The following is a 25,550-nucleotide window of genomic DNA, read 5'->3' on the forward strand; positions in this document are numbered from 1 at the left end:
AAAATCCCCCACCAGAGGAGCACACGCGCGCAGAGGGGAGGAGGACAGGTAACGGTGCTGCGCCAGGCACCAAGCAGAAGTGCACAGTCTATGGGTGTCGAAGCGGACGACAGATAGAAACAAGAGAGAGCGAAAGAGAAAAAAGAAGGCTTGAACGACGGGTAGCGTACGGCGCCACAGCTGCTGGGTTCGCGTGTCTATGCAGTGGGCGTACGTATGTGTATTGTGTGTGTGTGTGTGTGTGTGTGTGTGGAGACCTAGGGGGAGGACGAGACGGAAGCTACGACTTGCACACCGCTAGGCGCTGGTGCCCCTCCTCCCCCCTCCGTGTCTCGGCACTGCTACTTCTATTGCTGCGAGGGAGGAGAGGGGCGTGTCGCACGCTGGGAAGCCCGCGCGGGGTAGAGCTGTGCAATGGGTGGGTCGCTTGGCGTGTGCGCGTGTGTGCGTCTGTAAGCGTGCGCGTATGTACGTCTCTACGTGCGTGCGAAGGGCTGCTAATGCGCGTGTGCATCTGCACGCATCCGTTGTCGTGGTCACGGTCCACCACACGACATGATGCGGGGGATGGTGCTCAAGTCAAAGAGACGTGAAGAGGTCAGCATGAAGAAGGCAAGAGACCGAGATGGTTGAGCGACGCGTGCTTCACATCTGCACAGTCACGATGACACCCCCCCAAAACGCACACCCACACGCACGGAGAATGGCGGTAAAGGTGATACCTCTCGTGAAAGGGCGGTGAGGCAGTGTTTTGAGGGTGTGAGTCTGTGGAGTCACTCGGGGAAGGTAACGCCTCGAATGCAGACGCGGTGTTGATATGCAACACGAATGCAGAATGGTGTAGCGAAGTCCTGCGCCCCTCCCTCCCTTCCCCCTTCTGCCTCGTATTGCACTGACGGGATGGTGCTTCCTTGTTCGTTTAACCACGATGTGCGCGCTTGGCCGTCCAATGGTTACGCGCTCCTCCTAAGATACCCCGGCCCTTCCCTTTCGCTTTCTCCGTCCGTATGTCTGTCGGTGTCTCCGTGCACATGACGCAAGCGCACAGAAACGTGCTTCGGTTTGCGTGTCCAACCACCCCACCAGCACGACAGACAGACGCGCTCACGCTCACACACACACACACACGCACACACGCACACACGCACAGGAAGAGAAAGAGAGAGGGGGGCGAGGCGAGAAGGATAGAAAAGAAAAAGTCCAAGGCCGGCGCATTACACAGCCGCAAGCCTCGATTAGTTATCCGTTGACGTACCCATCCACAACACCTCAAAATGAGGAAACGCAGCGCTCACTCGACGCGCATGCGCTTTGCCAGCGGCGGCTCCTCCCTCCGGCCCTCACCCTGATGCACGAACGGGGGAAGCGAGGTCAGTACGTTTGGTGCAAGACCGCGGATGACGTAGTCGATGTAGTACGTGCGTCGAAGCAGGTCGTGCTGGCGCTGACTGTGCTTGCGCGTGTAAGCCAGCAGCGGCTCGATCAGCGACGCCATCGACGGCACCTGTGCGACGGCCTCGAAGTGGCGTGAGGAGATGAGTACGTAGAGCACCAGAGTAGCCACCATGCAATGACGGCTGTTCGTGATCCACTCTCGCGTGTACTGCAGCAACCGCGTCATCTGCTCCGCGTCAAGGGCGGGCAGAAGCTCGCCGCGAAGCGTGCTCTCGCACTGGCGCGCGTCCTTGGCGCACCAGCGCACGAGCACTTGGCGGAGATGGCGCGGGTGACTCAGCCGCAGGGCCAGCATAAACGCCTCTGAGAACTCGCCCTTGCGAAGGGCGTTGGAGAGCGCTTGTTCTTGCAGGATCATCTGGTGCCGGTCTTCCTTGATGCGGGCCACCTCCTCGGCGGTGTAGTCCTCGGTCGCGATCAACACGCCGTCGGCGGCACCAGAGTAGAAGATTGTCTCGCCCGAGGAAGGGCGCTCCTCGACCGCCAAGGCCCATATCTTCTCCGTGTGCGCCTCCGCAGCCCAGACCGACTCCGAGGACGCGATGGCCCACACACGCAGCACGCCCTCCGCGTTGCTCGTCACAATTTGCGTGCCGTTGTTGAAGAAGCTCAGCTGCAGCACCGAGGTGCGGTCCACTTGCATCGACTTCAGGCACGTCAGCGACACAAGCGACCACAGCCGTACCGACCCGTCATTCGAGGCCGATGCCAGGACGCGATCGACCGGCGAGAAGGCAAGGGATGAGATGCCACGCCGATGCCCCTTCAAGGAGGCCTCGCGGTACATCTTCTTGCCTGAAATGTTCCACACATTCACCGACTTATCCTTGCCGCCAGTCGCGACGTACTGGTCGTTGGGCGCAACAGCCACGGTGTAGATGGGGCCCGTGTGGGCCGCGTTCACGCCGCTCCGGTGCTGTATCTCCTCCACGCGCGACAGCGGCTGCTTTGCCGACGCACGCTCCGCCAGAGGGACGCCGATGTCCCACATGCGCACATTCTCGTCGCTGGAGACAGAGAAGAGCAGCAGGTAGGTGTCCGTCTGCTTCCCGTTGAAGGACAGCGATGTCACCTCCGCTGTGTGCCCGCCAACACCGCGCACGACCGTCTCGCAGCTCTCGGTCGACCACACGCGCACCTCCTTGTCCTTGGCCCCGGTGGCGATCCACGCCCCGTCACTGCTCACGGCGCAGCAGAGCACCACGTCACTATGGCCGCGCAGAGTCTTCGAGGAGACGCAGCCGTCCGAGGCGTACAGGCGCACATCCTTGCTGTTGGTTACCACAGCCCGGTGCAGCGGCGAGGCCTCAGGGAACAGCTTCACGTCGAGCAGCTGATCCAGAAAGCCGACAACCGTGCGGGTCACCTCGTACCGGCTGCGCTCCGCCGACGAGGGGCGCAGGTGCTGAATGTTAAATCCCGCGTCACCAACGTACAAGGAGGAGGTGTCCGGCGCGTGCGGCACGTCGTGCACCACAAAGCCGCGCAGGCGGCGCATGCCCGTGCCCTTTGGCGTGCCAGCCACGAGCAGAGAGCGCACAAACGCTTCCTCGGCACCGTCCTCGGCGTCCGCGGACGGCGGCTTCGGAAGTCGGCGCACAACCTGTACTGCCTCGCCCTCGCTCACGCGGTAGGTGCTGACCACGCCGTCCATGGCGCCAACGTGAAGTAGCCCAGCACTCTCGAAGGCGGCGCTCGACACGTGCTCTTTCACCACAATCGCGCGCACCTCCTTCAGCTCCGTCGATTTGCGGTTCTCGATGAACATCATCTTGCCGAGAGCGAGACGGCGATCCCTGGCGATGGAGTAGATGTGTGTGAGCGCGTCATTAAAGATCATGGACTCGACCGCCTGCACATGCGGCCGCCCTGCCGCGACTATCCGTTTTGCCACGAAGTCGAAGACGGTGACGTGCCCCTCGAAGGAGCCGACGGCGAGGTAGGCCTCGCTGGGGTCGAGGCACACGCTCTGCACGAGCGAGCTGTGGGGGCACACCAAGTTGTGCGTGAGGTGATGGTGAAAAACGTTCCACACCTTCACGCTGCCATCCGTGGCACCCGAGACGAGGTAGGTGCCACTCTGGGAAAAGTGCACGACCGAGATGGCGTGCTGCGCCGCCGTCCAGTTCCGCTGCAGCTCGATCGAGTACTGTACAAGGGTGCCGGTAGCGGTTGCCGCGCCGACTACATCCGCATCATCGCCTTCCGCCTCTGCAGTGTTGCCCTCCTCAGAAGCGGCGTCGGCAGCGGCACCCTTCTCCGCTGAAGGAGAGGACGAGGGCGAGGCCGACAACTCCACGCGGGCGTCAACGCGCAACACGTAGACCTGCAGCGAGCGCGTGCCAACCGCAACGTAGCTGCCAGCCGGTGCAGCGAGCTCCCTGTCGCCTCGAGAAGCGGCCGCGTCGCTTGAGGACGGCGCCACGGACGGTGTGGCCACCTTCTTCTCCGCTTGGACGGCGTTCTCTTCGTCCCCCTCGGACGGCTTGACTCTCTTCCCGGCCCTGGCCTTCTTCTTGGGAGACTTCTTCGCCGTGGCCGACTTCTCCGCGGCACCGGCGTCGCGCTTCCCGCGCGCCTCTCCCTCATCTGCGACTGCGGCGTCTTTGCCGTCGTCATCCGACGCCTCGGGCACCGTTACGGCGTCAATATGGAGAATCACGTCCTCTACTGGCAACGTGTACCTGCACAGCACCTCTCCACTTGTTGCACGCACCACGTTCACGGTGTCGCCGCACGCCACGACGAGGCATTCCTCCACAGCGGCCGACGTCGAAAGTGCGGACGAGGCAGCGGGGGCTGACACTGGAAGCGCAAGAGAGGCCAACGCGCCGCCGCTGAAGATAGGCTCCTGCGTCCATCGCGTGCGGAAGCAGTTCTTCCCATCCATTTTTGGTACCAACGGTAGAGAGATGGGGAGCGTGAGTGGTAGCAAGAGGCAAGATGGCGCACGCACACTCGTAGACCCCACAAGGGGTGAGGAACCGGAACAAAAAAAAACAAGAGAGCTAAGTGTGTGCAGCAGTGACTGCGGCGGATGTGGAGAGGAATGATCCGAGATCGTCAGCGCCTGCAACAAACGACGTGAGTTCCGGTTTCGGGTCCTACACCAACGGCATGAGTGGCTCTAGTAGGAAAGGGTGGGAGGAAAGCGGGTGTCGTAAACGACATGGAGACCCACACACACACACACGCACGCATGCACCAAAATGCAGGGAAGACACGGAGAAGGACACAGGAGAAGAAGGTGTACACGAAAAGGAAGTGAGCATGTGTGCGCCCGACGTGTAGGCGCAGAGGCACGTAGCGACGTGGTGTCGACGAAGCTTTCGTCTCTTAGGCCCGCACGAATAGGCGAGTCCCGGCAAGTGAAAAGTAGCCCTTGTGTCGGATAGACAGCGCGTCATCAACTGTGTCACCAACACCACCATCACCTCACTCTCCTCCCCCAACCTCCCCACGCGCTGGTCACTCGTATACGTGTGCCTCTAAAACAAAAAGGTGTGCACCGCGAAGATCCATTCTTCTTTCTCGAAAGAGAGAGAGAGAGAGAGAGACAGCGTGGGACGACATGGACCCTGCGTCAATGAGCGCTGCCTTTACGGAGCATATCATACACCGGAAGCCGCCCCGCCCCGCCAGTGGGCGGACGGGGGGGGGGGGGGGGGGCGCCGTCGTTGCTGGTCTCCCTTTTTTGTTTGCGCCGGCTGCGCATGCACACAAGCGAACAAGCGAACGCGGTCACAACGACGAAGAGCAGAAGATGCAGGACAGCCAAGCTGTGCTGACCCCTGCGTACCCTGCTCCCCGCCCTACTCTGGCAGCGTATTCGTCAGTCCCAGTCCGCCTGTGGCTCATCCTCGAGGAACTCCAGCATTCCAGGAAGTAGTTCACCGATTTGGGAGATGTTCACCGTACCAGCGCCGCGGCCGCGCAACGCGCGCTCCATCGCCGTTGGTACGTCGACCGCGGGCTCGGCAATAACACTGCGCCGGCGCCGCTTCGAGGCTCGCGCCTCCTCCAGCTTTTGGATTTCCTCATCCGTCCGTGCGCGCCCGCGCTTCCATTTTTCGCCGTAGAGAGAGACGCCGATGCGCTCGCGTCGGAGGCGCTCCTCGTTGTCCAGCACGAGGTAGGACAGGATGTCCGTGCAGTCATCCTCCTCGACCCGCGGTAGCACAAGAAACTCCCACGGCAGGGCGTGTCGCCGCTCGCGGTCGTAGAGGATCTCCTCCAGCGCTAGACGGGTCCCCTCGTCGTCGCGGTCAAAGAACCCGAATGGATCCTCCTCTGCAGGGGTTCCCGGCGGGGGGCTGCCGCCGCGTAGCTGCGAGAGCCCGCAGCTGAAAGGCTGGTTCTGAGTAGGGTGGCTGACAGGCGGGGCCACCGCGCCGCCTCCAGAGCTGCCGCCAGCCCCGTTGGCGTCATCCTCGTCAGCGAAGTCAAAGTCGTTGCGCAGGTGCATCACTTCCGCATTGCTGTTCAGCAGCCGCGTGTACTCGTCCGTCATCCACCGCAGCTGCTCCGGCGAATCCATCGAGGCGGCACCAACAGCGGCCGACGAAGAGTGCATACCTCCGTCGTCGGCATACCCCATCGCTGGCGACGCCTGTGCGAGCGAGGACGCCAACGACTCGTCGGGCAGCAGATAAAGAGGAATGCCATTGGACGACACATCGGCATTGTTCAGCAGCCCCGCGACTGCCCCCTGCCGGGCGCCACTCATGCTGCCGCCCGCGTCGCTGCCGTTCTGAAGCGACGCCTCGCGCTTGACGAGGAGACGGTGCTCCTCCCTCTTAACACTGCGCGCCACCTCTTCCAGCGGGATGGGCTTCGTGTGCGGTAGACCCAAAATGTGCAGCTGCTGCGCCGGCGGCAGCCCTTTCAAATCCAAATTCTCCTCCAGCGGCGTGATGCCCTCCAGCTCGCAGTGCTTCATGATGAAGCGGCGCCACTTGTCACACCGCTCCGGCGTTGCGGGCTGCGATGTCTTCGCCTCGGAGACAAGCTCGTAGAAGATGGCCGACAGCTCCCGCATACTCGCGTGCACATCCTCCTCGGTGGATTTGCGGCTCGAATCATTGAAGGCTGGTGGCAAGGTCTCGTGCGACGGCTGATAGTCGTCGATGTTCTCCAGACGGGCCGTTGGGGTCGCCGCAAACTCGGTCAGTCGCTTGCCGATTGTGTTGGACGTGAGTCGCACCATCCCGCACACCTGCTCCGGGGTGCGTGAAATACCAAAAACGTAGCACGCCACAAGCAGAGCAGCAGCGCACACACCCATCGGTCGCCTGCCACAGCTAATCCAGTCATCCTGCATAGCACGCAGCACTTTGAGAGCGCACACAACCACGTCCGTCGTCTGCGGTCCGAGGTCCATCTGTTCGGCAAACCGCTGCACGTAGCACGACGGGTCGATCACGGGTACCTCGGTGTGGGTGGCGTGGCAGATGTACTTCATTTGCGATAAGATCGTGTGCGGGTCCTCGCCGTTGATCTCAGAGAAGTCGTAGATAACGTGCGACGTCCGCTCGCGCCGGCACGCTGCGTAGAGGCAGGCGCATAGCACACTTGGCCGTGTGCCGGAGACTGCGTTCAGGTTGAGCGCCACCTTGTATATGCCGAGGGCGCGCTCTACCGTATCTTCGCTGATCTCGAGCTGCCGGCTGATGTTCAGCATCTCTCGGCGAGCTTTGTCGATGGTGGGGCGGGAGTGGGAGTGGATCACGCCCGTGTGGGTGCCCTTATACGAGGTGGCGGGGCGGAAGCTGCCGGCAAGACCGCGAAGGCCGCCGCCGCTGGCCGGCTGTCGACCGCCCTGGGCGAAGATAGGGTCTAGCTCGTACTGGTCGGTCGTGACGACATCGCCGCAGATGGTGCACGTCGTGCGCCCGTTTTGCCGATCCACGAAGAGGGCAGAGGTGGGATGGGTGCAGCTGGACATGGTGAAGCGTCAACTGCTGGGCAGCGGTAGGAAAAGGTAAGCAGCCGTACACACTGCGCCGACACCCGCAGCAGCAATGCCGATGGGGAGCAAACCAAAAAGCACGCGCACGATTCCAGAGCAGAGAGACAACGTCGTCACGTCAGCAGCCGCTGCGCGGTCATCAGCAGGAGGACAAGGCGCTACAGACGGCAGTTGCCCTCGTCGCGGTAGTAGACACGCCGGCGACCGCAAGGGATACGCGTGAAGTGTCCAAAGCAGGGAAGAGCAGAAACGAGGACGGAAACAAATAGAGAAGGAGCCGATGGAGAGAGCGGGAGATGTGGCTATCGGTGGTGCACCGCTTGCGCTCCACTGTGCTGGATGCAACTTAGTAAAACGGCGCTCTTTGAGAGCACACAGAAGAGATGAGACACGGAGTTTGGGGAGAGGGGGAACGCCTTCGGTGATCCTCATGCACCGAGCCGCGACTGTACTCTCCGCGTTTTCGTGACGAGAGAAGGAAGGGAGGCGCGAGTAGATGTGTGCCGTTTGGTCACACGTGGTGGGGTGACGGGTTCGAGAACGAGAAGATGACGAGCAAGGGGTTAGCGCAAGATGAAAGACGGTGGTGCATGTGCTACCATGTGACGAGGAACACGTCTGCAAGAGGGGTGTGGGACATGGCTATTTGCGCCCGGCTGTCTGTCTGTCTGTGTGTTTGTGTTTCGGGACGGATGGGAGTGGAGGTGAAAGAGCACAGCGTGCATTCGAGTCGACACACGGCACGGCGAACTTTTCTCTCTCCCCCCACCTCACATCGCTCGTTGCACGCCGTGATGCCCACTCCTACCCCTCCGGGGCTCCTCTGCGCCGCTTCTCCTCATCAGAAGTGCCGATGTGTGCTGTGCCACGAAAGCCCTTGCCGAAAACCTCACCAACGTGCGTTTCCTCCTTGTCAGCTTCTGTGTCTTTCCACGGGTCGGTGCTTCGACAAGCAAGAGCGGGTGCCGTGAGCGCGCATCGCTACCAGGGCTCACACATCCACCCACCAAGCCCACGCATACACACACACAGAAAGTCACATTCGTTGTCAGAACCTGTGAAAAGCTGTGAAGACACCTCACCTGAACCGCTGGAGACGGGGAAGGAGGAAGGGCACATCAAGTGCTGCACAGACAATTTACACCTCACGAGTTTGAGAGGCCGCCTGGGGCGATGAAGGCCTGAAAAACAAAGCGAAACCGCTGCGGCGCCAGCTCGCGCTCCGTCACCTGCTGTGCACGCAGACAGATGGCCTCCAACTTGCCGTAGAAGGTGAACATGTACGCAGGGCGATCGAAGAACGCCTCCACCACCACCTCTGTCGTGCCTGACTCCTTGCGCGTCCAGCCCAGCACGCGGTGCCGCATGCAGTGCGGAATCTCGTGCGGGAGTAGCTCCATGAAGGTCTGCCGCAGCAGCTCCGCCACGCGCTGCGGTGGATTCAAATCCGTCGCCTCGCGGCGGTAGTGCTCCCACGCCCCCGGCTTCGCGTACTGACAGAGGCAGTCCTTCAGCTCCACCAGTCCGCTGCCGCCCTTGACGCTGACCTCGTGCGTCGCGGCAGTCGGCAACCCGAGAGACTCAAGGTCGGTGCGCATGGCAAAGTACAGCTCGCGATGCCACGGCGTCTGAACCTTGTCCATCATTGTCATGGCGATCACCACGGGTAGTTCGCGGCCCGCGGCGCGGCGTACCACCTCCGTCGCGACCACCTTATGTTCCTTCTCGACGAATCCCACGCCGACGGGGAGAGCTAGGACAACGAGGTCCGACACGAAGAGAGCGTCGTACGCCTTAGCCGTGCCGGAGGCGAACTTGCGCCGCACGCGCTGCGTATCACGCGGCACAATGCCCGGTGTGTCAAGGAGGAGCAACTGCGTTTCGTGTACCGTGGCGACTGCCTTTGTCCAATCCTTGGTGCTGCCGTAGCGGTTGCTGACAGCACCAACATTGCTGAGCGCCATGGAATTAACGAGGGACGTCTTTCCTGCGTTTTGAGGCCCAAGGAAGGCAACGCGCAGCACGAGCGGGTTGGCGGGCTGCTGTACTGACTCGACGCTCTCTTTCGCGGCAGAAGACCTCAGCCCAGGCGCGGCCGCGGCAGCAGCGAGGGGTGGAAACGCCTCCTCCACGGGTGTGTAGCGGCGCTCCTTGTAGACTCGCTGGAAGCGTTTCGCCACCGCATCGACGCCCTCCTCCTTGTTCTCGGAGAGCACTGACACAATGCGCTGCTCCCACCGGCGACGGCTCTGCAACGACGCGCGACACACCAGCGAACGCGTCAGCATCCTATAGGTCGCCAAGAGAAAACAAAACGGGTGAAAGGGCGGACGATGACAGAGTGACGTTAGCTTGTGTGTGTATGTATATGTGTATGTGTGTGTGTGTGTGTGTGTGTGTGTGTGTGTGTGTGTGTGTGTGTGTAGCACAGGCAGAGGAGACGTACAAGAGAATGTACAGGTAGGCATGTGATGCATCGAGGAGACAAGCGAGAAACAACGTCGAGACACACACAGAGACACGCAGGCGAACGGTTCCTTCGGTGCGGCTATGACGCAAGGTGCCCAGCTCAGCGCCTCACCTGGCATTTTCTTGCGTTCGTGTGGTCTGCTCGGTTGGCTTGATGAAACCAAAACACAGAGAGATTGAAAGGGGGATGCGCATAGCATACGCCCGTTTTCACCCCGGCCCCTCTTGTGTGCCCGCGCTGCGAGACCACAGACAGACAGAGAAAGGCACGGAGAGCAATCGAAAGAGAGTGTCGTGTTTGCGTGCGCAGGGAAAACATACACACGCACACAATCACAGTCGCCATACGCATGACCTCCCAGGTCTCTAGCAATTTGCTAGTGAGGGAGGACGACAGGGGAAAAAGAGAAGCAGATGTGTGTTGGCCGGCCCTCTGCCCACAACAAGCAACACAACAGGCGCAGAGAGACATGGGGAAGGCAGAGACAAGAGCACACACACCGAGATCATCGCCGCCTTCAGCCGCCAGGGAGCAAGAAAACCAAGGCGCAGTCCACAGCGGCAACAGCCTGTCCACCTCAACAATGCAAAGAGAAACGGCGGGTGTGCGTTCAGCTAAACGAGCTGAAACCCACAACCACAAACAAGGGTCGAGCTACACACACACACACACACACAGATAGAGAGACAGGGGAAAGTTCTCACAAGAGTGGTAGTAGCTGTGATGCTCGTCGGTGATAACGGGGCCATAGAGGTGGTGAAGCGCGCGCACACACACACAGACGCAGAGAGAGAGAGAGGGAGGGGCAGGCAGTGGATCCTAAACATATTGTACACAAGCATACAGCAAACCACAGGCAAAAAGAAGACCGAGCTGGCAAAGGCAAGCGAAGAAGCGAAGACAGCGGAGGTGGACGCGGACGCCCGACGCGCGCACACACGCGCACGCGCAACGAGAGCGCGGAAACCAAAACGGTAAGAGTGGCGGAGACTACCAAAAGCAAATGAGGAGGGAGAGAGATGGAAAAAAAAAACATCAACAAGCGAGCAAGCTAGCGAAAGAGAAAGCGAGAGGGATGGAGGGGGGAGAGGGGGGGGGGCGAGTCACCGCGCACCCTATTACATAGCGGCGAACACAAGCATACAGGTGCGTAATGGTTTTCTTTTTCTTTTTTTTTTTGGGGGGGGGGCCTGGTTGTGCCTCGTGTTCTCCCGCGCCCTCCCCTCATTGAGGACGCGGCGACAGCAGAAAAAAAAAGGACACACATACACACACGCGCATCACTGCAGAGGGACCGCGACGCATCGGTGCGTGCACGTGCTTGTGTGTATGCGTGTATCCATGCAAGCGGCGCACATGTCGCCCATCCCACTGTTCTGTTTCTCCTCCATTCAGCAGCAATACAAGGGAAACGCGATATATTCGTTTCGGTTATTATCTTCTATGAGACGATGCGCATGGTCGTGGGGACGATAGAAGAGTGAAGGCGTGGACGATGAAAGCTGGTGCTGCTGAGACGGCTCTGTGACAGCAGGGCGCCCCACACACAGCAGCCCCTTATCACCTTCCACCTTCCTCCTTCAACGTCGTACGTAAGCCACTACGCAGCCACCAAGAGAGTGGGACCTTCTTCCTCAATCTCTGTCTTTCTGCTTCACTCGCCACTTCCCCCTGGACGACAACGGAGGCGGAGAAGGAGGGGGCCGGGTGGACTGTCAGTGATAGTGTGTCTCACAAGAAAGGGCAGGGGGTGGCGCAGCGCGCACGTCAACGATAGAGAGCAGTGAAAAGGCATCGGAAGAAACAAAGTGAAGCAACGCGAGAGAGCCCCGTCTACGTTCATGAGTGGAGAGACGCAGACGCGAGCCCGCGGACGTGCAACAACAACAACAAATACGTCCACACATGCGCGGGTTGAAGGTGCTCTATACGCTCTTTTCTTTCATGTTGCCAGCGCGCTCCGTCGACGACTTCATCGGCTCCTCGATGCCGTACATACGCTTGATCTCTTCTAGCTCCGTCTTGGTGTCCATCTGAAATGTGGAGGCGACGAAGAGCATCAGAGTGAGAGCCAGCAACATGAGGATGTAGCGCTCTTGGAAAACTCCCTGGTACCGCTTGGGCAGCCGCCAGGCTCCGTTACCGCCAGCTGGCGACGGGGTTGTGGGCCGACTGTGTTCGAGTTCGGACCAGGCCCGCAGCTCCTCCTCCGTCGCCATCGGCTCGTCTGGTATATCTATCGGTGCGTCTCCGTGCATATACATCGGCGATGCCGCCATCACAGCCACAGGGATCGACTGCTCCTTGCGCTTCGCCACTGAATGCATACTTGAATGCCTCGTTGGATTCGCCCAGAGATTGATGGCAAGTGCTTGTGCAATGCACTGAAAAGAACGAGAGAGTCTCGGGGGGAGGGGTGGTGGTGTCGGTGCCGTGCACTTCCTTCTACGCAGGGCTAGTGTACGTGCATGTGTGGGTGATCACGACAGATGAGTGTCCGTGGGGAAAGCAGACGATGTTTGCCGAGTTAGGGCTGAAGCGTATGAGAACGCGAAACAGAAGGGCGGCCGTCGAGAGAGGAGAGAGCAGTTATGTGCATGATGTGCATGTGACTTTGTGGGGTCGGGCAGCCCAGGCACATGTGACTCCGTTGTTTGCGGCCACCGCTCCTGCTATGCACGTCGGATTGACCGACAGCTTGCCACTTCGCCGGCTCTTTCCTATTCTCACTGCATCTCTGCCGCTCAAGGTGCTCCACACGAGAGGGAAGAGGTGTGTGCAAGCCGCAGAGCGTGTCTGCGCTCACGTGCCTTCTAACACCGCAGCCCTCGACGTGTGGTCTCTCTTGATGTGAGGATGTGTTGTGAGCGTGCTTGCACGTTCTCATCCGTCTTTTCGTGCGGCCACTCCTTTTCCTAAAAGGGGTCGAATCACCAATAAACACACACAAGCCTAGACCCCCACGCAGCGCGCCCCTTCACACGCGCTGAGGGTTTTCAAACGCCAACACTCGCAAGGGCACACCTGCACGAAATTCAAGCGACACCCGCAACATAGCATTACACACTCCCACACGCATCCGTCTCTCCTCGATGATTATCCTTTTCTGTCACGCCCTCCCTCGGCTCGGCGTGGAGAGCAGCGGAAAGAAAAAAACGTGCGCGCGCTGCGGCTCAGGGGACGACTGCCCGGACACTTGCCACTGACGCACCCCTCACATGCAACGGCTGCCTGGACGGACAGCCACGCTCCGGTCCGGGGACAACTCCCCTGGAGTGCCTTGCTTTCCTTGCACGCCTCGCCGACGGCGATGCCCCGTTCATGAAAGCTCAGTTGGGTGCAGCCTTCCCCGTCAAGCCTTGCAGGAAGACTACGGTGCCGTCCTGTGCTCAACCGGCCTCCAACGTACGTGGCTGGGAATAGCTCAGGTACCATTGAACCGTTCGGACTGTTGTATGTCTGGCTGCTCGCATCATGCCCGCCTTGAGGGCCCCCCAATCTGCACCAGACAGGGGACCACTGCTTCGCGCACCAACGCCAGCCTCAGACCCGCGCCGACGTCCCTGAGCGCACCCCGGCCACCCCACATTATTCTTGACCGCCGCGAGGTCGTTGCACACAGTCTGCTTGCTCGTCCGCTGGCTCAGTCGGTGCGCCAGCGTCAAACCGTCCTGCCCGCTGAGGCGGGATGCCACCAGGTACGGGCCTCACGAGGTGGCTAGCCCTGGACCCTCCTCTGTAGGTCAGACACCCACCGGGCACGTGTGGCGACTGATTTGGAGTCTCGCTGCCCATCAACTGGTGCCATCCTGCCCTGCGCTGCTGACCACTCCGGTGATTCCTTGGGGTGCATGGGTTTCGTCCGATCAGCATACAGCGGCAGGGGGGGGGGTTATGAGCGCGCTGTGCAGCGGTTGTGTGCCGGGACACGATTGGTGGTCGCGCTTCAGGTCCTCCTGCCCGCCGCCCGTGATCAGGAAAGGCGAGGAGGTTGTCCCCGGCCCTCCGCGGAGGCGTCTGTTCGGTTTTTGCTGTGACGGAAGAGTCCACGTAGCCCGTGCACGGAAGCCTCGCCTCCCCAGGCCCCTCCCCTTTCGCCATGTCCCTGTGGAAGACCGGGGGGGGGGGGCGCAAGCGGCATGGGTGCCGTCGTGGGGAGCCGTCATATCGCTTCATCTGACGCGGCTGCGAATGCATAGATCAACATGAGAAGCCCCCGCAGTCAGCGCTGAAGCGTTGTTGTGCCACACACGTGACCGAAGGTCAGAAGCCGCTGTGCCGCGATGCTCCAGAAGGTCTTGCGTACGGCCCGCCCCCACGATGACGGGCGGAGGCAATGCCGAAAGTACGCAGTCGTGCTGTGCTGCGGGTCCTACCCCATGCTGGGATGTCGGCTAGCCAGCGATGTCGCGTGTGCCGGGGTATGTAGCAGTCGCTTCTCTCCGCAGTGCCGGACTTGGCGGTGCAGCCCTCCCCCGGTCAAGTCGTCCGTGAGCGTGGCCAGTCGTCTGCAGGGGCAACACAGCTGCATTGGCATATGCACTCTAGCAGAGGAAAAGGCAGCTCCATGGCGTGTCGTCTTCCCGCGTGGCAAGCTTCCATTCCTGTGAGCATCTCATTGTCTTGTCACTCTCCCGGGCCACCCGCTGGGCAGCCCTGTCTTCAGAGCTCTTTGAGGCTTCTCGCCGCTGGTGCGGCTCCTCGGCGCGGAGAGGGCTGTTAGGATTTTCTCCGGTCCGTTAGTGCCTCTGCTGCGTGATCCGCCCTTCACCTCTCAAGCAGTGCAAGACGGCGTCTGAATTCACCTGCTGCCGGACTCGGTGCACCCAGCATGCTTGACAGCGGTGGTCTGTCGGGGTGGCGACTGGTGAAGCGATGAGCCGAAAGCACTCGTTCCGTTGAGCTGGCGTGCCGTCTGCAGAAAGAGAGGAGAGGAGAGGCTGCACAGAGCGAGAGGGGCGTGTGTGTGTGCATTGCAGCTGCCGTGCTGTGCAAGCAGAGGAAAGGATAGACCCAAGAGGCCATGCAGGCAAGGAGGGGGTGGGTTGTCGGATCATGAGACCGCACACATCGCGGACCCGCCCCTGGGCCCTCGGGAGACGGCATGACGCCTTTTCTCGACGGCTGCCACTTGCCCAGTCTGCCCAAGGCCCAGCAGCGTGTGAGCGACTTCTGATTTCTCGCGTCACCACCCCGCGGAGATTCTGAAGCACAAGAGAGAGAAAGCCGGGGATTGCCGATGCGTCGACCACCGCCCCCTTCCCCTATACAACAAAAACCTCCTGCGATGAGGTTCGCCATGTTCTCGTACGCTTTCAGCAAGCAACTTCTGCTGCAGTCGCGCCGTAAGCCCCGAGTGCTGCTTGGAGTCAGCACGATGCCACCTCTGCCTTCGTACGCGCGTGTGCTTGGGTGTTTGCGGCTCACCGCACCGTATCCTCACCCTCCTTTACGAGTTTTCCACGGTCACATCCTCCGCGCATCGTGCTCGTTGGCGGCGAGCGCCGCCGCGCTTGATGGATATCAAAATGTACCCGGCAATGGCCGCTAGCAGACCCAAGTAGGCGAACAAAAACGCAAGCCTCTCTCCTAGGGACACGGTCTTCATGTCTGTGTCATCGCCGGAGTCTGTGGTGGAGCGTGAGGAGGAATCGGCGCTGCTGCTGCTGTCCTCGATCTCCGTCCCACAGACGGAGACCACCTTTGTACGCTTGTTCCTGCAGAGACACTGGCCCTCTAAGGCGAGCCCTGAGGTGCATGCTGAGCTGGCTTCCATGGCGAGCGCCAACGGCGACAGTGCCACTGTCAACGGGGCCGCCGTCACGTGCATGCCATCAAGCGTCACGTGAATGACATACGGTATGTGTTGCACACCGGCCGGCAGGCCAAGGATGGCGTCTGGCAAAGCCGCCGCGAACGCCGTCGCCGCCGAAGGCCGTGCCGTCACGCGGCGCAGTAGCTGCAGCGACGCGGACTTTTCGGCCGCGGTCGAGTCCGATGTCACGTTCTCGTACACGTCGATCACGATCATCTCCGCCGGGTAGAACTGGCCTTGGAGCAGCAGCATTACCCCCGTCAGGCCTGCAGGCACCTCGCTCGAGTTCATCTTGTAAAAGAGGTACGTGATTTCGTCCCGCGGCACCGATGCATTCGCGGCAGAGACAAAGAAGATGCACGTCTGCGCAGCCCCCGTTGTGGGGCCGAGGGAAGCGTCGAACACCTCCAGCGGCCGCGTGTAGCGGTTCAGCGGGCCGATGCTCACCGACGCGGCACCGCCAAGTTGCGTCGCCGCATCGATCGGGAACGGCACCGACCCCCAGCCTGCGCTGTTGAACGAGTATGCTAAAGACGCGTACGCGCCAGCCGGGACGGCGGCCATGGAGAGGGAGAAAGCCACGCCTTCCATCTCGGGTGGAACAAGACCTCCGCACTCCTCAGCGGGCGCGGCGGCCACACTCGGCCACGGCTGCGCCACCACATCCAAGTACTGGTTAACCGCTGGGGTGGCAGCGCCACCCGTGGAGAAGCTGAAGGGGACCTCGTAGAGGGCGTTGCTGATGTAGCTGCAGAGCTTGTACTGCCCCGCGATGGGCACCCGGAAGGTGAGGTAGGCGGAGCCGTCGATGCTAGGCGAGACGCGCGACGACCCGGCAGCGGTCGGAGGATATGGAGGCGTCTCGAGGACGGCCGCAGGCAGAACGCCGATATCCTCGCAGCTGTAGTCGCTGCGCACCAGGTGGTACGCGCCGGCATCGGCGTGGAAGCCTGACACGTGCACTGTGATCGGCAGGTCCGTGTACACCTGCGCCGCCATGCGTGTTGGCGTTGCCACATGCCACGACGTCGCCAGCATAATCTCACCGCTTGTCTCGTTGCGCACGTCCGAGAGGACGCCGCGGTGCTGCAGGCCGGTGAGACACTCACCGATGCGGGTGTACATGTCTGCCTGAATCGCCGCCGCTAAGCCCGTCATGCGCATAGCCACGATCGGGCCGACAGCGTCTATCGAGAGCAACTCGGTCGAGTAGCAGTGTAGACACGAGGCGAGCTGCAGCTTGAGAGCCATGATGCACGACGGGCTCGCCGGCGCACTCGTTGTGGCACAGTCTGGAATCGCCGAGAAGTACGGCGTGGCCGACGCGCCCAGGGGGTAGAGGGAGTACGTGCACGAGGTGCGTGGACTATCCGCCTCGAGTGGGTTCAGCGAGTGGGCCGTCACATACACCTCCATCGTGGTGGGCTCCTGGATCGACCTGCTTTGGAGAACGTCGTACACAAAGAGACCATCATCGTCGGCGCAGCGGGTGATCACGGGAATGCGTGCCCCGCCACTGGCAGAGGCAGAGACGCACCACGACGTGGCCAGGTCACCCGGCAGGAGGTTCGACACGTTCAGCCCCGTCTGCAGCGAGAGCGCGATGGCCGGGAAGCTGGTACCGCACGCGGGGGTGAAGGTTGGTGGCTGCATCGGCACAGCAACAAGCTGCAGGATCGCCGTCGTCGTGTGCGTCGCGTGCAAGTCGTCTGCGTAGGTGCAACTCACCATGTACGCACCAGGCTCGCTCAGAACAGCGGAGAAAACGCCTTCCGCCACCGCGTCCTGCATCACGGCGTCGCGGTACACCGACAGCGCCACTGGGGTCCCGAGCGGCGCGGTGCAAGTCACGTTGATGGGGCGGTGGTGGGCGATGAAGGGGTCGGGCAAGATGGTGGGCGGCGTCGCTGGCACCACCTCATAGACAACCTTCTCTACCGACTCGATGCCCTCCACGTGCAACGCGTGAACGTCGAGCTCGCTGGTACCGATGGCGGTCCATGGGAAGAGAAGCGTGCCGAGCGACTGCAAGTCGGTAGACCGGTTCACGTACATGTAGTACGTCGCTGGTGGTTGCGGGTCGCTCACGAGCACGGTCACACCTCCAACGTAGGTGCCAGAGGGCGGGTAGACATTTAGAGGTGGTGCCGTGATGTCGAGCCTGTAGCTGGCGGAGACTACGTAGGTGCTGTTCACCACCGCCACAACGCTCGTTGACCTCTCCAAGCGGAAGGCGCCGCCGGTGTAGGTGGTGGGGTTCATGAAGTCGTCGTCCCAGAAGAGGAGCACCTCACTGGCATTCGTGATGCCCTGCAGCTCTACGAGGATAGGGTGAGAGTACACGACGGCATCGCTGGGAGTGAACTGTATCGAGGTGGCCGGGGTCGAGGTCGCCGTCGGTGTCACGGTGTACCGCGCCTGCGCGCACATCGGCTCCGCCGTCTCGTACCTCACGTACGTCCTCACAGTCGTCGACTGCTCAAGCAAGAGCGGCTGCGTGTACACGGGCGACGTTGCCGATGCGATGGTCTCATCGCCGAACACGTAGTGAATGCTGCACGGCCGGGGGTGACAGCTGATAGCCAGGTAGCTGCTGCTGCCATCGACCGCCCTCTTCGTCCCGCTCACCGACCAGAACTGCACCGTCGGCGCCGCCAAAGATCTCGCCGCGCAGACGGCGCTGACCGCGCAAAACTGGTAGGCAGCACCGGGGGTTGCGGCGAGGCAGCCAGGCCGCCCCAGCCCACCTGCGTCGCGGCAGTGATTGCGGTGACCTACGCCGGTGGCAAAGTCCAACGGGACCTCGTGGCTGTGTGGCGTCTGCGAGGACCGCAACTGGCACGGAAAGCCGCTCTCGTTCACGTGAACCGTACCGCGGAAGTCCTGTCCGTCAGGAAGGTAGTACACATGCGTGAGGCTGCCGCACGCGGAGCCGGCAACAGCGGCGCGAGCCGCATTGGCGGGCTCCACAGCCGCGCCGACGAGGAGCAGCAGCACCGCCGCGGCAAGAGTAATCACCGCGCCGGCCACAGATGTAGGGGCGCACATGGTTTGTGGACAAATACGGGGAGTCGCCACGCCAACCGAAAAGGAAAACAGTCAAGAGAAGTGAATAGGGAGGAGAAAAGAGGGGATGGGGGGAGCCGCTCAACAGCGGCAACAGACGAGCACGCCGAAACAGACAGGGGTAGGGGGCTCCCACAGAGAACAGCAGCGCTGCAAGCGGCTGCTTCGCTTCGCTTGTCGCGTCTCCCGTGAGTCGAGGACGAGCTCCAGACGAAGAACGAGCAGCGGTCTCAGAGGGACGAAGCGGGTACACGGCGGGACACACACACACACACACGCAACAACCGGCACAGCGACGCCGGACCAAAACAGGGCAGAACCGACACGAAAAAGGCAACAAAGAGCGAAGGCAAGCGGGAGACAGAGGGAGACGGAGGAAGGGTCGATGAGGGAAGGAAAGGAGTCGCACACACGCGGGCGGGCACCGTTGCACGGAAGCCAGTGCAAGCGGGTGAGCGAGAGAAGAAAACGACGCTGAAGACGTGAGAGAGAAGAGCGGCAATGAAAGAGGCAGGAGAAGTCAAGGCGGCCAACGCCAACGAAAACGCCGAAAGGGGTGGGGGAGGGAAACGCTGCGGGTGCTGTTCCGCTTGGACTCGACAGGAAGTAAGGCAAGCAAGGAATACGAGGGAGCCAGGTGAAGGGAGACGGGTGCGATGGGTTCTGGGTTGTCGGTATGGGGTGTGGGTGGCGGCGGATGCCGGAGTCTGACAAAAGCAGGCGCCTGCGCGCGTAACCTGGATGCCTTCGAGTACAACAATCGCCGAGGTGTCTTATCGAACACAAGGGGAAGGGGAAGGGGGAGAGAGGAGGAAGGAGAGCGTGTGCTTAAAGTAAAATCCCACAAAACAAAGGAAGCACAGATACGACAGGAAAACCAACAAGAAGACTCCTCTACTTTACCGAAGAGAGAGAGAGACAGAGTGACAGGAGAAAGTGCGGCCACGTTCACACAACACACACACACACACCTTCGATTCGTGCGTAAAGATTTGTACACGCGTAAGTGTGCCTGCGCTTCGACTTCCCAACAGACGCCTTGCCCAATAAAGCCTCTCCTTCCTTCTCGCGTACTCACACACGCACACAATCAATATCTGCGTACTATATATATGTATATATATATATATAGGTTGTTCCTCTTTCAGCGCTGAGCTACTCTATTCGTTTTCGTTCCGCGCTCGATCCAGGTATGCCTCTCCCGTCTCCTCACTCTTTTGTGCTGCCGCTCCCTGTTGCGTTACACCACGGCGTCGTAATGCCACTCGCACGTGCGCGCATGCAGGGAAAACACACGCGCCTTCTGGCACGCAGCTGTGGCACGGAGAGATGAGGGGAGGGGAGAAGAGGGGTGGTGTTTGGTGGATGTGTCTTCTCGCTACAGGGAAAGGGGTGCACGGGGAGGAAAGAGAACGTCTTTGCGACGCCCACGCTGTTGAATAGAGTGCGAAGAGAAAGAGAGAGAGATCGGACAAGAAGCGAGATAAGCAGATTCGAATGCGTAGATGCGCTCGTCTGTCGCCAGGTGGCTTGACCGCCTCCGTGATGCGGGAAGCAATCGAGAGGTCTCGATAGATTGTTGCGTGTGCGTACGGATAACGACGACCGAGTGCGCACTTGCAGGTGTGCTGTGCGTTCGTGCGTGTGCAGATGCCGAACGGGCGAAGATGAGAACAGAGAGGGAGCGAGGGATGAGACGGTGGTAGAGTTGAGTAGCGCAAACACCCCAGCGATCACCAAAGCGTGACCATCCGTCCATCTGCGCACCGCTAAACGCAATCAAGAGAGGAGAGAGAAGATGAAGCTCTCCGTGAGCGGCAGACAAGACGTTACACCGTACGCTATCAGCGTTGCGTCATGGCGTGATGGCCACCTGCTGGGGCAACAGCTGCCGGGCGGAGAGGAGGAGAAGCACGTCGAAAGCCATTTCGCTGCCATCAAGCAGGCCACCCGCGACCGGTAGATGTGTTTTCTGCGGCTCGCGTGTTCCTCTCGCTGTGTGTCTAAAGCGCTGACAAAGAGAAGAAACACGGCGAGGGGAAAGGGGGCACGCCTTGCACTGCAGATGCTGTTGTGCTGCGAAGCTGAAGAATGTATCGAGAGCCCAGCGAGAGCGAGCCAGTAACACGAGGGCAGAAAGTCATCACAGAGCATGCACGCACACAGTCGCACACATTCGCGCTGCTGTCACGTTTTTTGGAGGACGATAAGAGAAAGGAGGGTGGAGAGAAAGGAGAGGAGCTCAAACAGACATGCGAGACGACTCCCACAGCGACATCAGGTCCCGCTGCACCGCCCACTCGGACGAATCCGCCGTTGCTGTCGTTGTGCGCTCGATCGACGCGATGGGTGTGCGCCCGACCCCGCCACGCTCGCTACGCGATACAGATATGGATCGAGTACGACCCTCACCGAGAGGGCGAGTAAGAGTAACGCCTGTGCTTCGCTGATCTGACGAGCGACACGGACGGGCAAGCACCAGTCCCTCAGGGTTGCTGTACTGCCGTCTCGAAAAGTCTGTCGGCGACTCCACGTGCTGTGGCAGCGTTGCAGTGATTTCGCTCTCGCGCTGTCCTTCATGTCGCTGCGCCTCCTCAGACGCGACTACGCCGCTTTTGTCCTGCCGGCGGCTGTCCGCCAGGCGCGTCGCACGCGCCTCCTGCCGCCGCACGTGATCAGCGAGCGACTGCGCATCCTCACGACGGCTCGCTCTTATCAACTGTGACAGCAGCGCCGCCTCTGCTGACTGTACTGCCTCGCGCCTCAGCTGCGACGTGTGATGGGCAGCGGCGGTTGCTCGTCGAATCCCTTCCTCGATCGCCACCGGGCCCTGACTTGCACTCCGTGCAAGAGGAGATGGGCGACGCCGCCGCCGCCGCTCTGCCAGGGCCGCCTGCCGACGCGTTCGAAGCTCCTTTGCACCCGCCCAGACTTCGCTCCACGCCTCCTCGTGGACGCGCAACGTCAGACGCGCCTCCTGCCGCGCCGCGTCCTCGGCGGAACGCCTCTGCGTCTCATATGCGTTTATCTGCACCACGGCGCCCACCAGCTCGCCCTCCAGCAGTTCCAGTGTCTCCGTCCATCCCTGCTGCAGCTGACTAACATTGTGGCTAAGGTGCCGCGTAGAGCAAGTGAGGGCATGCGTCCGCTCGTGGGCTGCCTGCGTCAGCTGTGCGTCTCTCGCATGCTCAAGAGCCTCGCGCTCCCGCATCTCCGCCGACGCCGGCACCGCCGCGTTCCCGAGGCAGCTGTTGGCCAAACGCAGTGATCGGCGATGTTCCTGTTGGCGTTGCTGCCGCTGCTGCTCGTGCGCAAAGCAAAGGCGGCGGCGGGCAAGGAAGCCGCGACCGGTCTCTTGAAGGCACCGCACGGCCGTCTCGCGCAGCTCCGTGCAACACGACCGTATCGCCGCTACGGCGGCAGATCTCAGAAAAACGGCACTGACCCCAAGCACTACACCGCCATCGCTGCAGCAGGGTACCTCTGCGAGCGCCAGTAAGCACAGCTCGCGGTACCGTGCCTGATGTTGCAGATAACGCACTCGGTTCAGAAACTCGGCGGCCGCGTCGTCAGGCGCCATGGCACGCATGCGCAACCGTGGTGTGCGTAAAGGAGCGCTGGAGGAGGCGTCGGTTACCGCGCGCGCAGTGCTCTCGCTCAGAAAATCCTCTCGGCCCTCCACGGCTGCCCAGCTAGTGGCCGCCGTATTGTGTGGTGACGCTCTTTTAGACGGCCGCCACTGCGCATACGACGTTAACAGCGGCACCGCGCACACCTTTGCAAACACAGGCACCGGGCAGATGTGGCAGTGGCAGAGGCGAGACCAGAAGAACAAGGCGAGTAGCAGCGGATCGCGCTCATGCAGATGTGTCGTCAGGGCGTCGTCGCGCGTCAGCGCCACCCTTGGCGCAGGTGCGGGGGACACTGGCGCGTCGTGGGGAAGCACCGGCTCGAGGAAAGGGTAGGCGCCTGCGGAGCTCCACTGGTGCTGGTCCAAGTCGCCGGCATCCCGCAAAGGCCCCCAGCTCGCAGTCTCCGCTAGGACAGGAACGGCGAGGATGACATACCAGAAGTCGGACGCCAGAGGGGCGGCGTGGCCGCCACGATGACCGACATCCATCGCTATGTTAGCCATGGAACTGTGGCTTTGGTGACGACGTGCGAGTATGGACTGCACGGCTGCGTGGGCAGAGCACGGAGTCAGCTTAGGTGAAGCACTCATATCCTCCTCTCCCCCACGGCCGCGATAAACATGATACAGTGGGCTCTGCACCATCTGTGCTTCGCCCCTCTCCCCGCCTTTGGGTGAGATGCCGGCGGAGGTCCAAGACACGCACCGTTTGCTCACGCCACCTATGATCTGCTGCATCGCTGGCGTCGTACCCGTCAAGCAGAGGCGTGCAGCGGCAAAGATGTCGGCAGCAAGGCAGCGCACAGAGAGTCGAAGAGGGGGGTGCAGACCACGCGGGAAGGTGAGCACAAGAGCCCCATCACACGCGCTGCTGTCGGCAGACGCCGTGCCCTCCCACGTGCACACCACCTCTTCTGCTACCCGCTTGGCGTTGTCGACCTCTTCGCTGGCTGTTGCCTGACGCATCGATGCCACCAGCGCCTGAAGCTGCTCCGTGAGTAGACGCTGCACCGCTTCTGGGGAAGACAAGGGCGGCTCCGCGGAGACATCGGCGCCGATACACCTCGACGTTACTGCCTCCAGAATGTGCGCCAGCTCCGCTACCACAGGGATATCACATGTGGTGTCAACGAAGTCGTAAGCACCGGCAGCGGTGTGAGTGGTGAGGACGGTACCTTTCCCTCGCTGCTTCGCCGATGGCATCATGACCCGCGTCGCAACCTCGCGCACCTCTGCAGCTACTCTGCCCAGCCGAAGTGCTGTGGCGGTGGAAGCAGTCGATGCGGCGGAGAGCTCATCAAGCCAGCTGTCCACCTCCAGCTCCACTCCTTCGTAGCACGCCTCGCGTTGCAGGGCGCAGACGAGCCGATCGCGCACAGTCAAGGCGGCGTGGCAGCGCACGTACGCGGCGTACCACTTCGTAAGGCCGCCTCCAGACCCTTCGTGACGCTCCTCATGTGCGCCGGGCATGTGAGTATGTTGCTCCTGTGCCGCCGTATCTTCGGTATCGGCGACGGCAGCAAGTGTGAGGGTGCGCGCCTCCGTAGCGACGCGGCCATCGACGTGAAGGGCTGCGTTGATGAGATGCATCAGCGTGCGCACCACCAGCCCGCCGAGGTGCGTCACTAGAGTGCGCTGCATCTGCATCGCGCCGGCGCAGTTTAAGGCATGCCGCGTTGCCGCTGACGTGGACTGGACACCATCGCGTGCCGCCACTGTCGTCAAGGCGGCGACAAGCTCACTCGCTGGCAGGCGCAGAAGCTGGGCGGCAGCGCTCAGCGCCGGCAGTGACTTGGCGGAGACCGCTGCAGGGCCCCCGCTGGGCCCCCTCTGTGATGTGAACGTCAGAGAGGCAAGATATAGCACACTGTAGGCGAGCTCATGCAGGCATGTCTGCTGCTCGGCTGTGAACTGGAGAGTGTCCATGCAGGCGTCAAGCCCTGACAAAGACACGTGAGCATACGAAGGCATAGAGGAAGGTGTTGCATACGCCTGCGCAGCAGTCAGAGCCAACGCTGTCGAGTGTGCTGCGCACCACGGGAGTTGCAGGTAGTCTGGCTCTGGTGTGAGGCGAGATCCGTCGGCTGACCAACCAAGCGCCGCAACGGGGGCAAACGCGGCCACACGCCGCACACGCCCCCGCAGAAGGCGATAGCAGCGCTGCAGCTCTAGTGGCTCGCAGCGCCTGTCATCGTCCTCGCACTCTTCGAGAACCACATCCAACGCGTCAACCACAACGCTCGAGTTTGTTTCACCGCGCTCACAGGCATATCTCCCCGGCACGCTGCCAACGGGCCGCAGTGCGTCAAGAAGATAGAGTGCTGCCCTGAGTCTCCGCACATATGAGTCACTTTGAGTCGCAGAAGCGGGCGTGGTGCCACCCCGCACATCAGCGGCGTGACGGAGCACGAGTCCTCTGCGATGCCGCAGCGTCGCCTGCCGCTCCCCACAGCAAAGAACAGTCTGCGACGGCAGGCACGCCCATCGGCGCAGGAGTTGTTGCGACAGCTTCGCAGCCCATGCCCCGAAGCTGTGGTCCAATACGTCGTCTCCCTCTTCCTCGGGTGACGCAGACGGCGATGTCGCCAACTGCGTCGTCTCAGTTGGCGAGCGAGTCCTTGGGGGGCGTGTCGACGGTGACGCCGCTGGCAGAGAAGGCACCGCCGACACGTACACGTCTGCAGCTAGTGCCTCCTCGTATGGGGTAAAGTCGCCCCCCTCTGCAACGATGCAGGCGCTGCTGTCCAGGATGGAAAGCGGCGGGGCTACAGTGTTGTGCACCGTCCACTGTCGCTGCTGCAACAGCAGACCGTAGACAAGTGCGCCACACGTCGGTGACTCACGAAGCAGGACGTCCAGCGCAGCTGACGATGCAGCCGTCACCTCCGCAGCATCGACCGGCACACCACCGCTTGCAACCCTGCGCAGCAGGAGAAGATCGGCGCTTGTGTTGAGCGGCACGACAGCCGCGGGATTCACGCACACGTAGAGGGGTGTGACAAGAATGTCGTGCAGCATCCAGTCCTGTGATGCCCTCGGCCTCGAGGATTTGGCTGCGCACTGCTGCGGAGGTGTGCGATCGGCTGCCGCAGTGCCTGAGGAGACGGAGCTGCAGGCCCAGAAAGCAGCGCGGCACATCGCCAGC

The 25,550-nt window shown here is 61.6% G+C and overlaps 6 protein-coding genes across 6 annotated transcripts; all 6 read right to left on the bottom strand.

Annotated features, from left to right (window-relative positions):
* Window positions 1-1,291: 1,291 nt before the first annotated feature.
* LMJF_25_0430 (conserved hypothetical protein) lies at window positions 1,292-4,345 on the bottom strand (the record flags this gene model as incomplete). Its single annotated transcript, XM_001683744.1, has 1 exon — window positions 1,292-4,345. The coding sequence occupies one exon, from the start codon at window positions 4,343-4,345 to the stop codon at window positions 1,292-1,294; it is 3,054 nt and encodes a 1,017-aa protein (XP_001683796.1).
* Window positions 4,346-5,287: 942 nt separating this feature from the next.
* LMJF_25_0440 (putative transcription factor) lies at window positions 5,288-7,399 on the bottom strand (the record flags this gene model as incomplete). Its single annotated transcript, XM_001683745.1, has 1 exon — window positions 5,288-7,399. The coding sequence occupies one exon, from the start codon at window positions 7,397-7,399 to the stop codon at window positions 5,288-5,290; it is 2,112 nt and encodes a 703-aa protein (XP_001683797.1).
* A 1,169-nt stretch (window positions 7,400-8,568) lies between these two features.
* LMJF_25_0450 (conserved hypothetical protein) lies at window positions 8,569-9,900 on the bottom strand (the record flags this gene model as incomplete). The annotated part of the gene is made up of 1 exon (XM_001683746.1): window positions 8,569-9,900. The coding sequence occupies one exon, from the start codon at window positions 9,898-9,900 to the stop codon at window positions 8,569-8,571; it is 1,332 nt and encodes a 443-aa protein (XP_001683798.1).
* Window positions 9,901-11,818: 1,918 nt separating this feature from the next.
* LMJF_25_0460 (conserved hypothetical protein) lies at window positions 11,819-12,220 on the bottom strand (the record flags this gene model as incomplete). The annotated part of the gene is made up of 1 exon (XM_001683747.1): window positions 11,819-12,220. One exon carries the CDS (start codon window positions 12,218-12,220, stop codon window positions 11,819-11,821), a length of 402 nt encoding a protein of 133 aa, XP_001683799.1.
* Window positions 12,221-15,342: 3,122 nt separating this feature from the next.
* LMJF_25_0470 (conserved hypothetical protein) lies at window positions 15,343-18,756 on the bottom strand (the record flags this gene model as incomplete). Its single annotated transcript, XM_001683748.1, has 1 exon — window positions 15,343-18,756. One exon carries the CDS (start codon window positions 18,754-18,756, stop codon window positions 15,343-15,345), a length of 3,414 nt encoding a protein of 1,137 aa, XP_001683800.1.
* A 2,260-nt stretch (window positions 18,757-21,016) lies between these two features.
* On the bottom strand, window positions 21,017-25,543 carry LMJF_25_0480 (conserved hypothetical protein; the record flags this gene model as incomplete). Its single annotated transcript, XM_001683749.1, has 1 exon — window positions 21,017-25,543. The coding sequence occupies one exon, from the start codon at window positions 25,541-25,543 to the stop codon at window positions 21,017-21,019; it is 4,527 nt and encodes a 1,508-aa protein (XP_001683801.1).
* Window positions 25,544-25,550: the final 7 nt, after the last annotated feature.

The sequence above is a fragment of the Leishmania major genome, chromosome 25 (assembly GCF_000002725.2).
Source record: "Leishmania major strain Friedlin complete genome, chromosome 25".
NCBI classification, from domain to species: domain Eukaryota; phylum Euglenozoa; class Kinetoplastea; order Trypanosomatida; family Trypanosomatidae; genus Leishmania; species Leishmania major.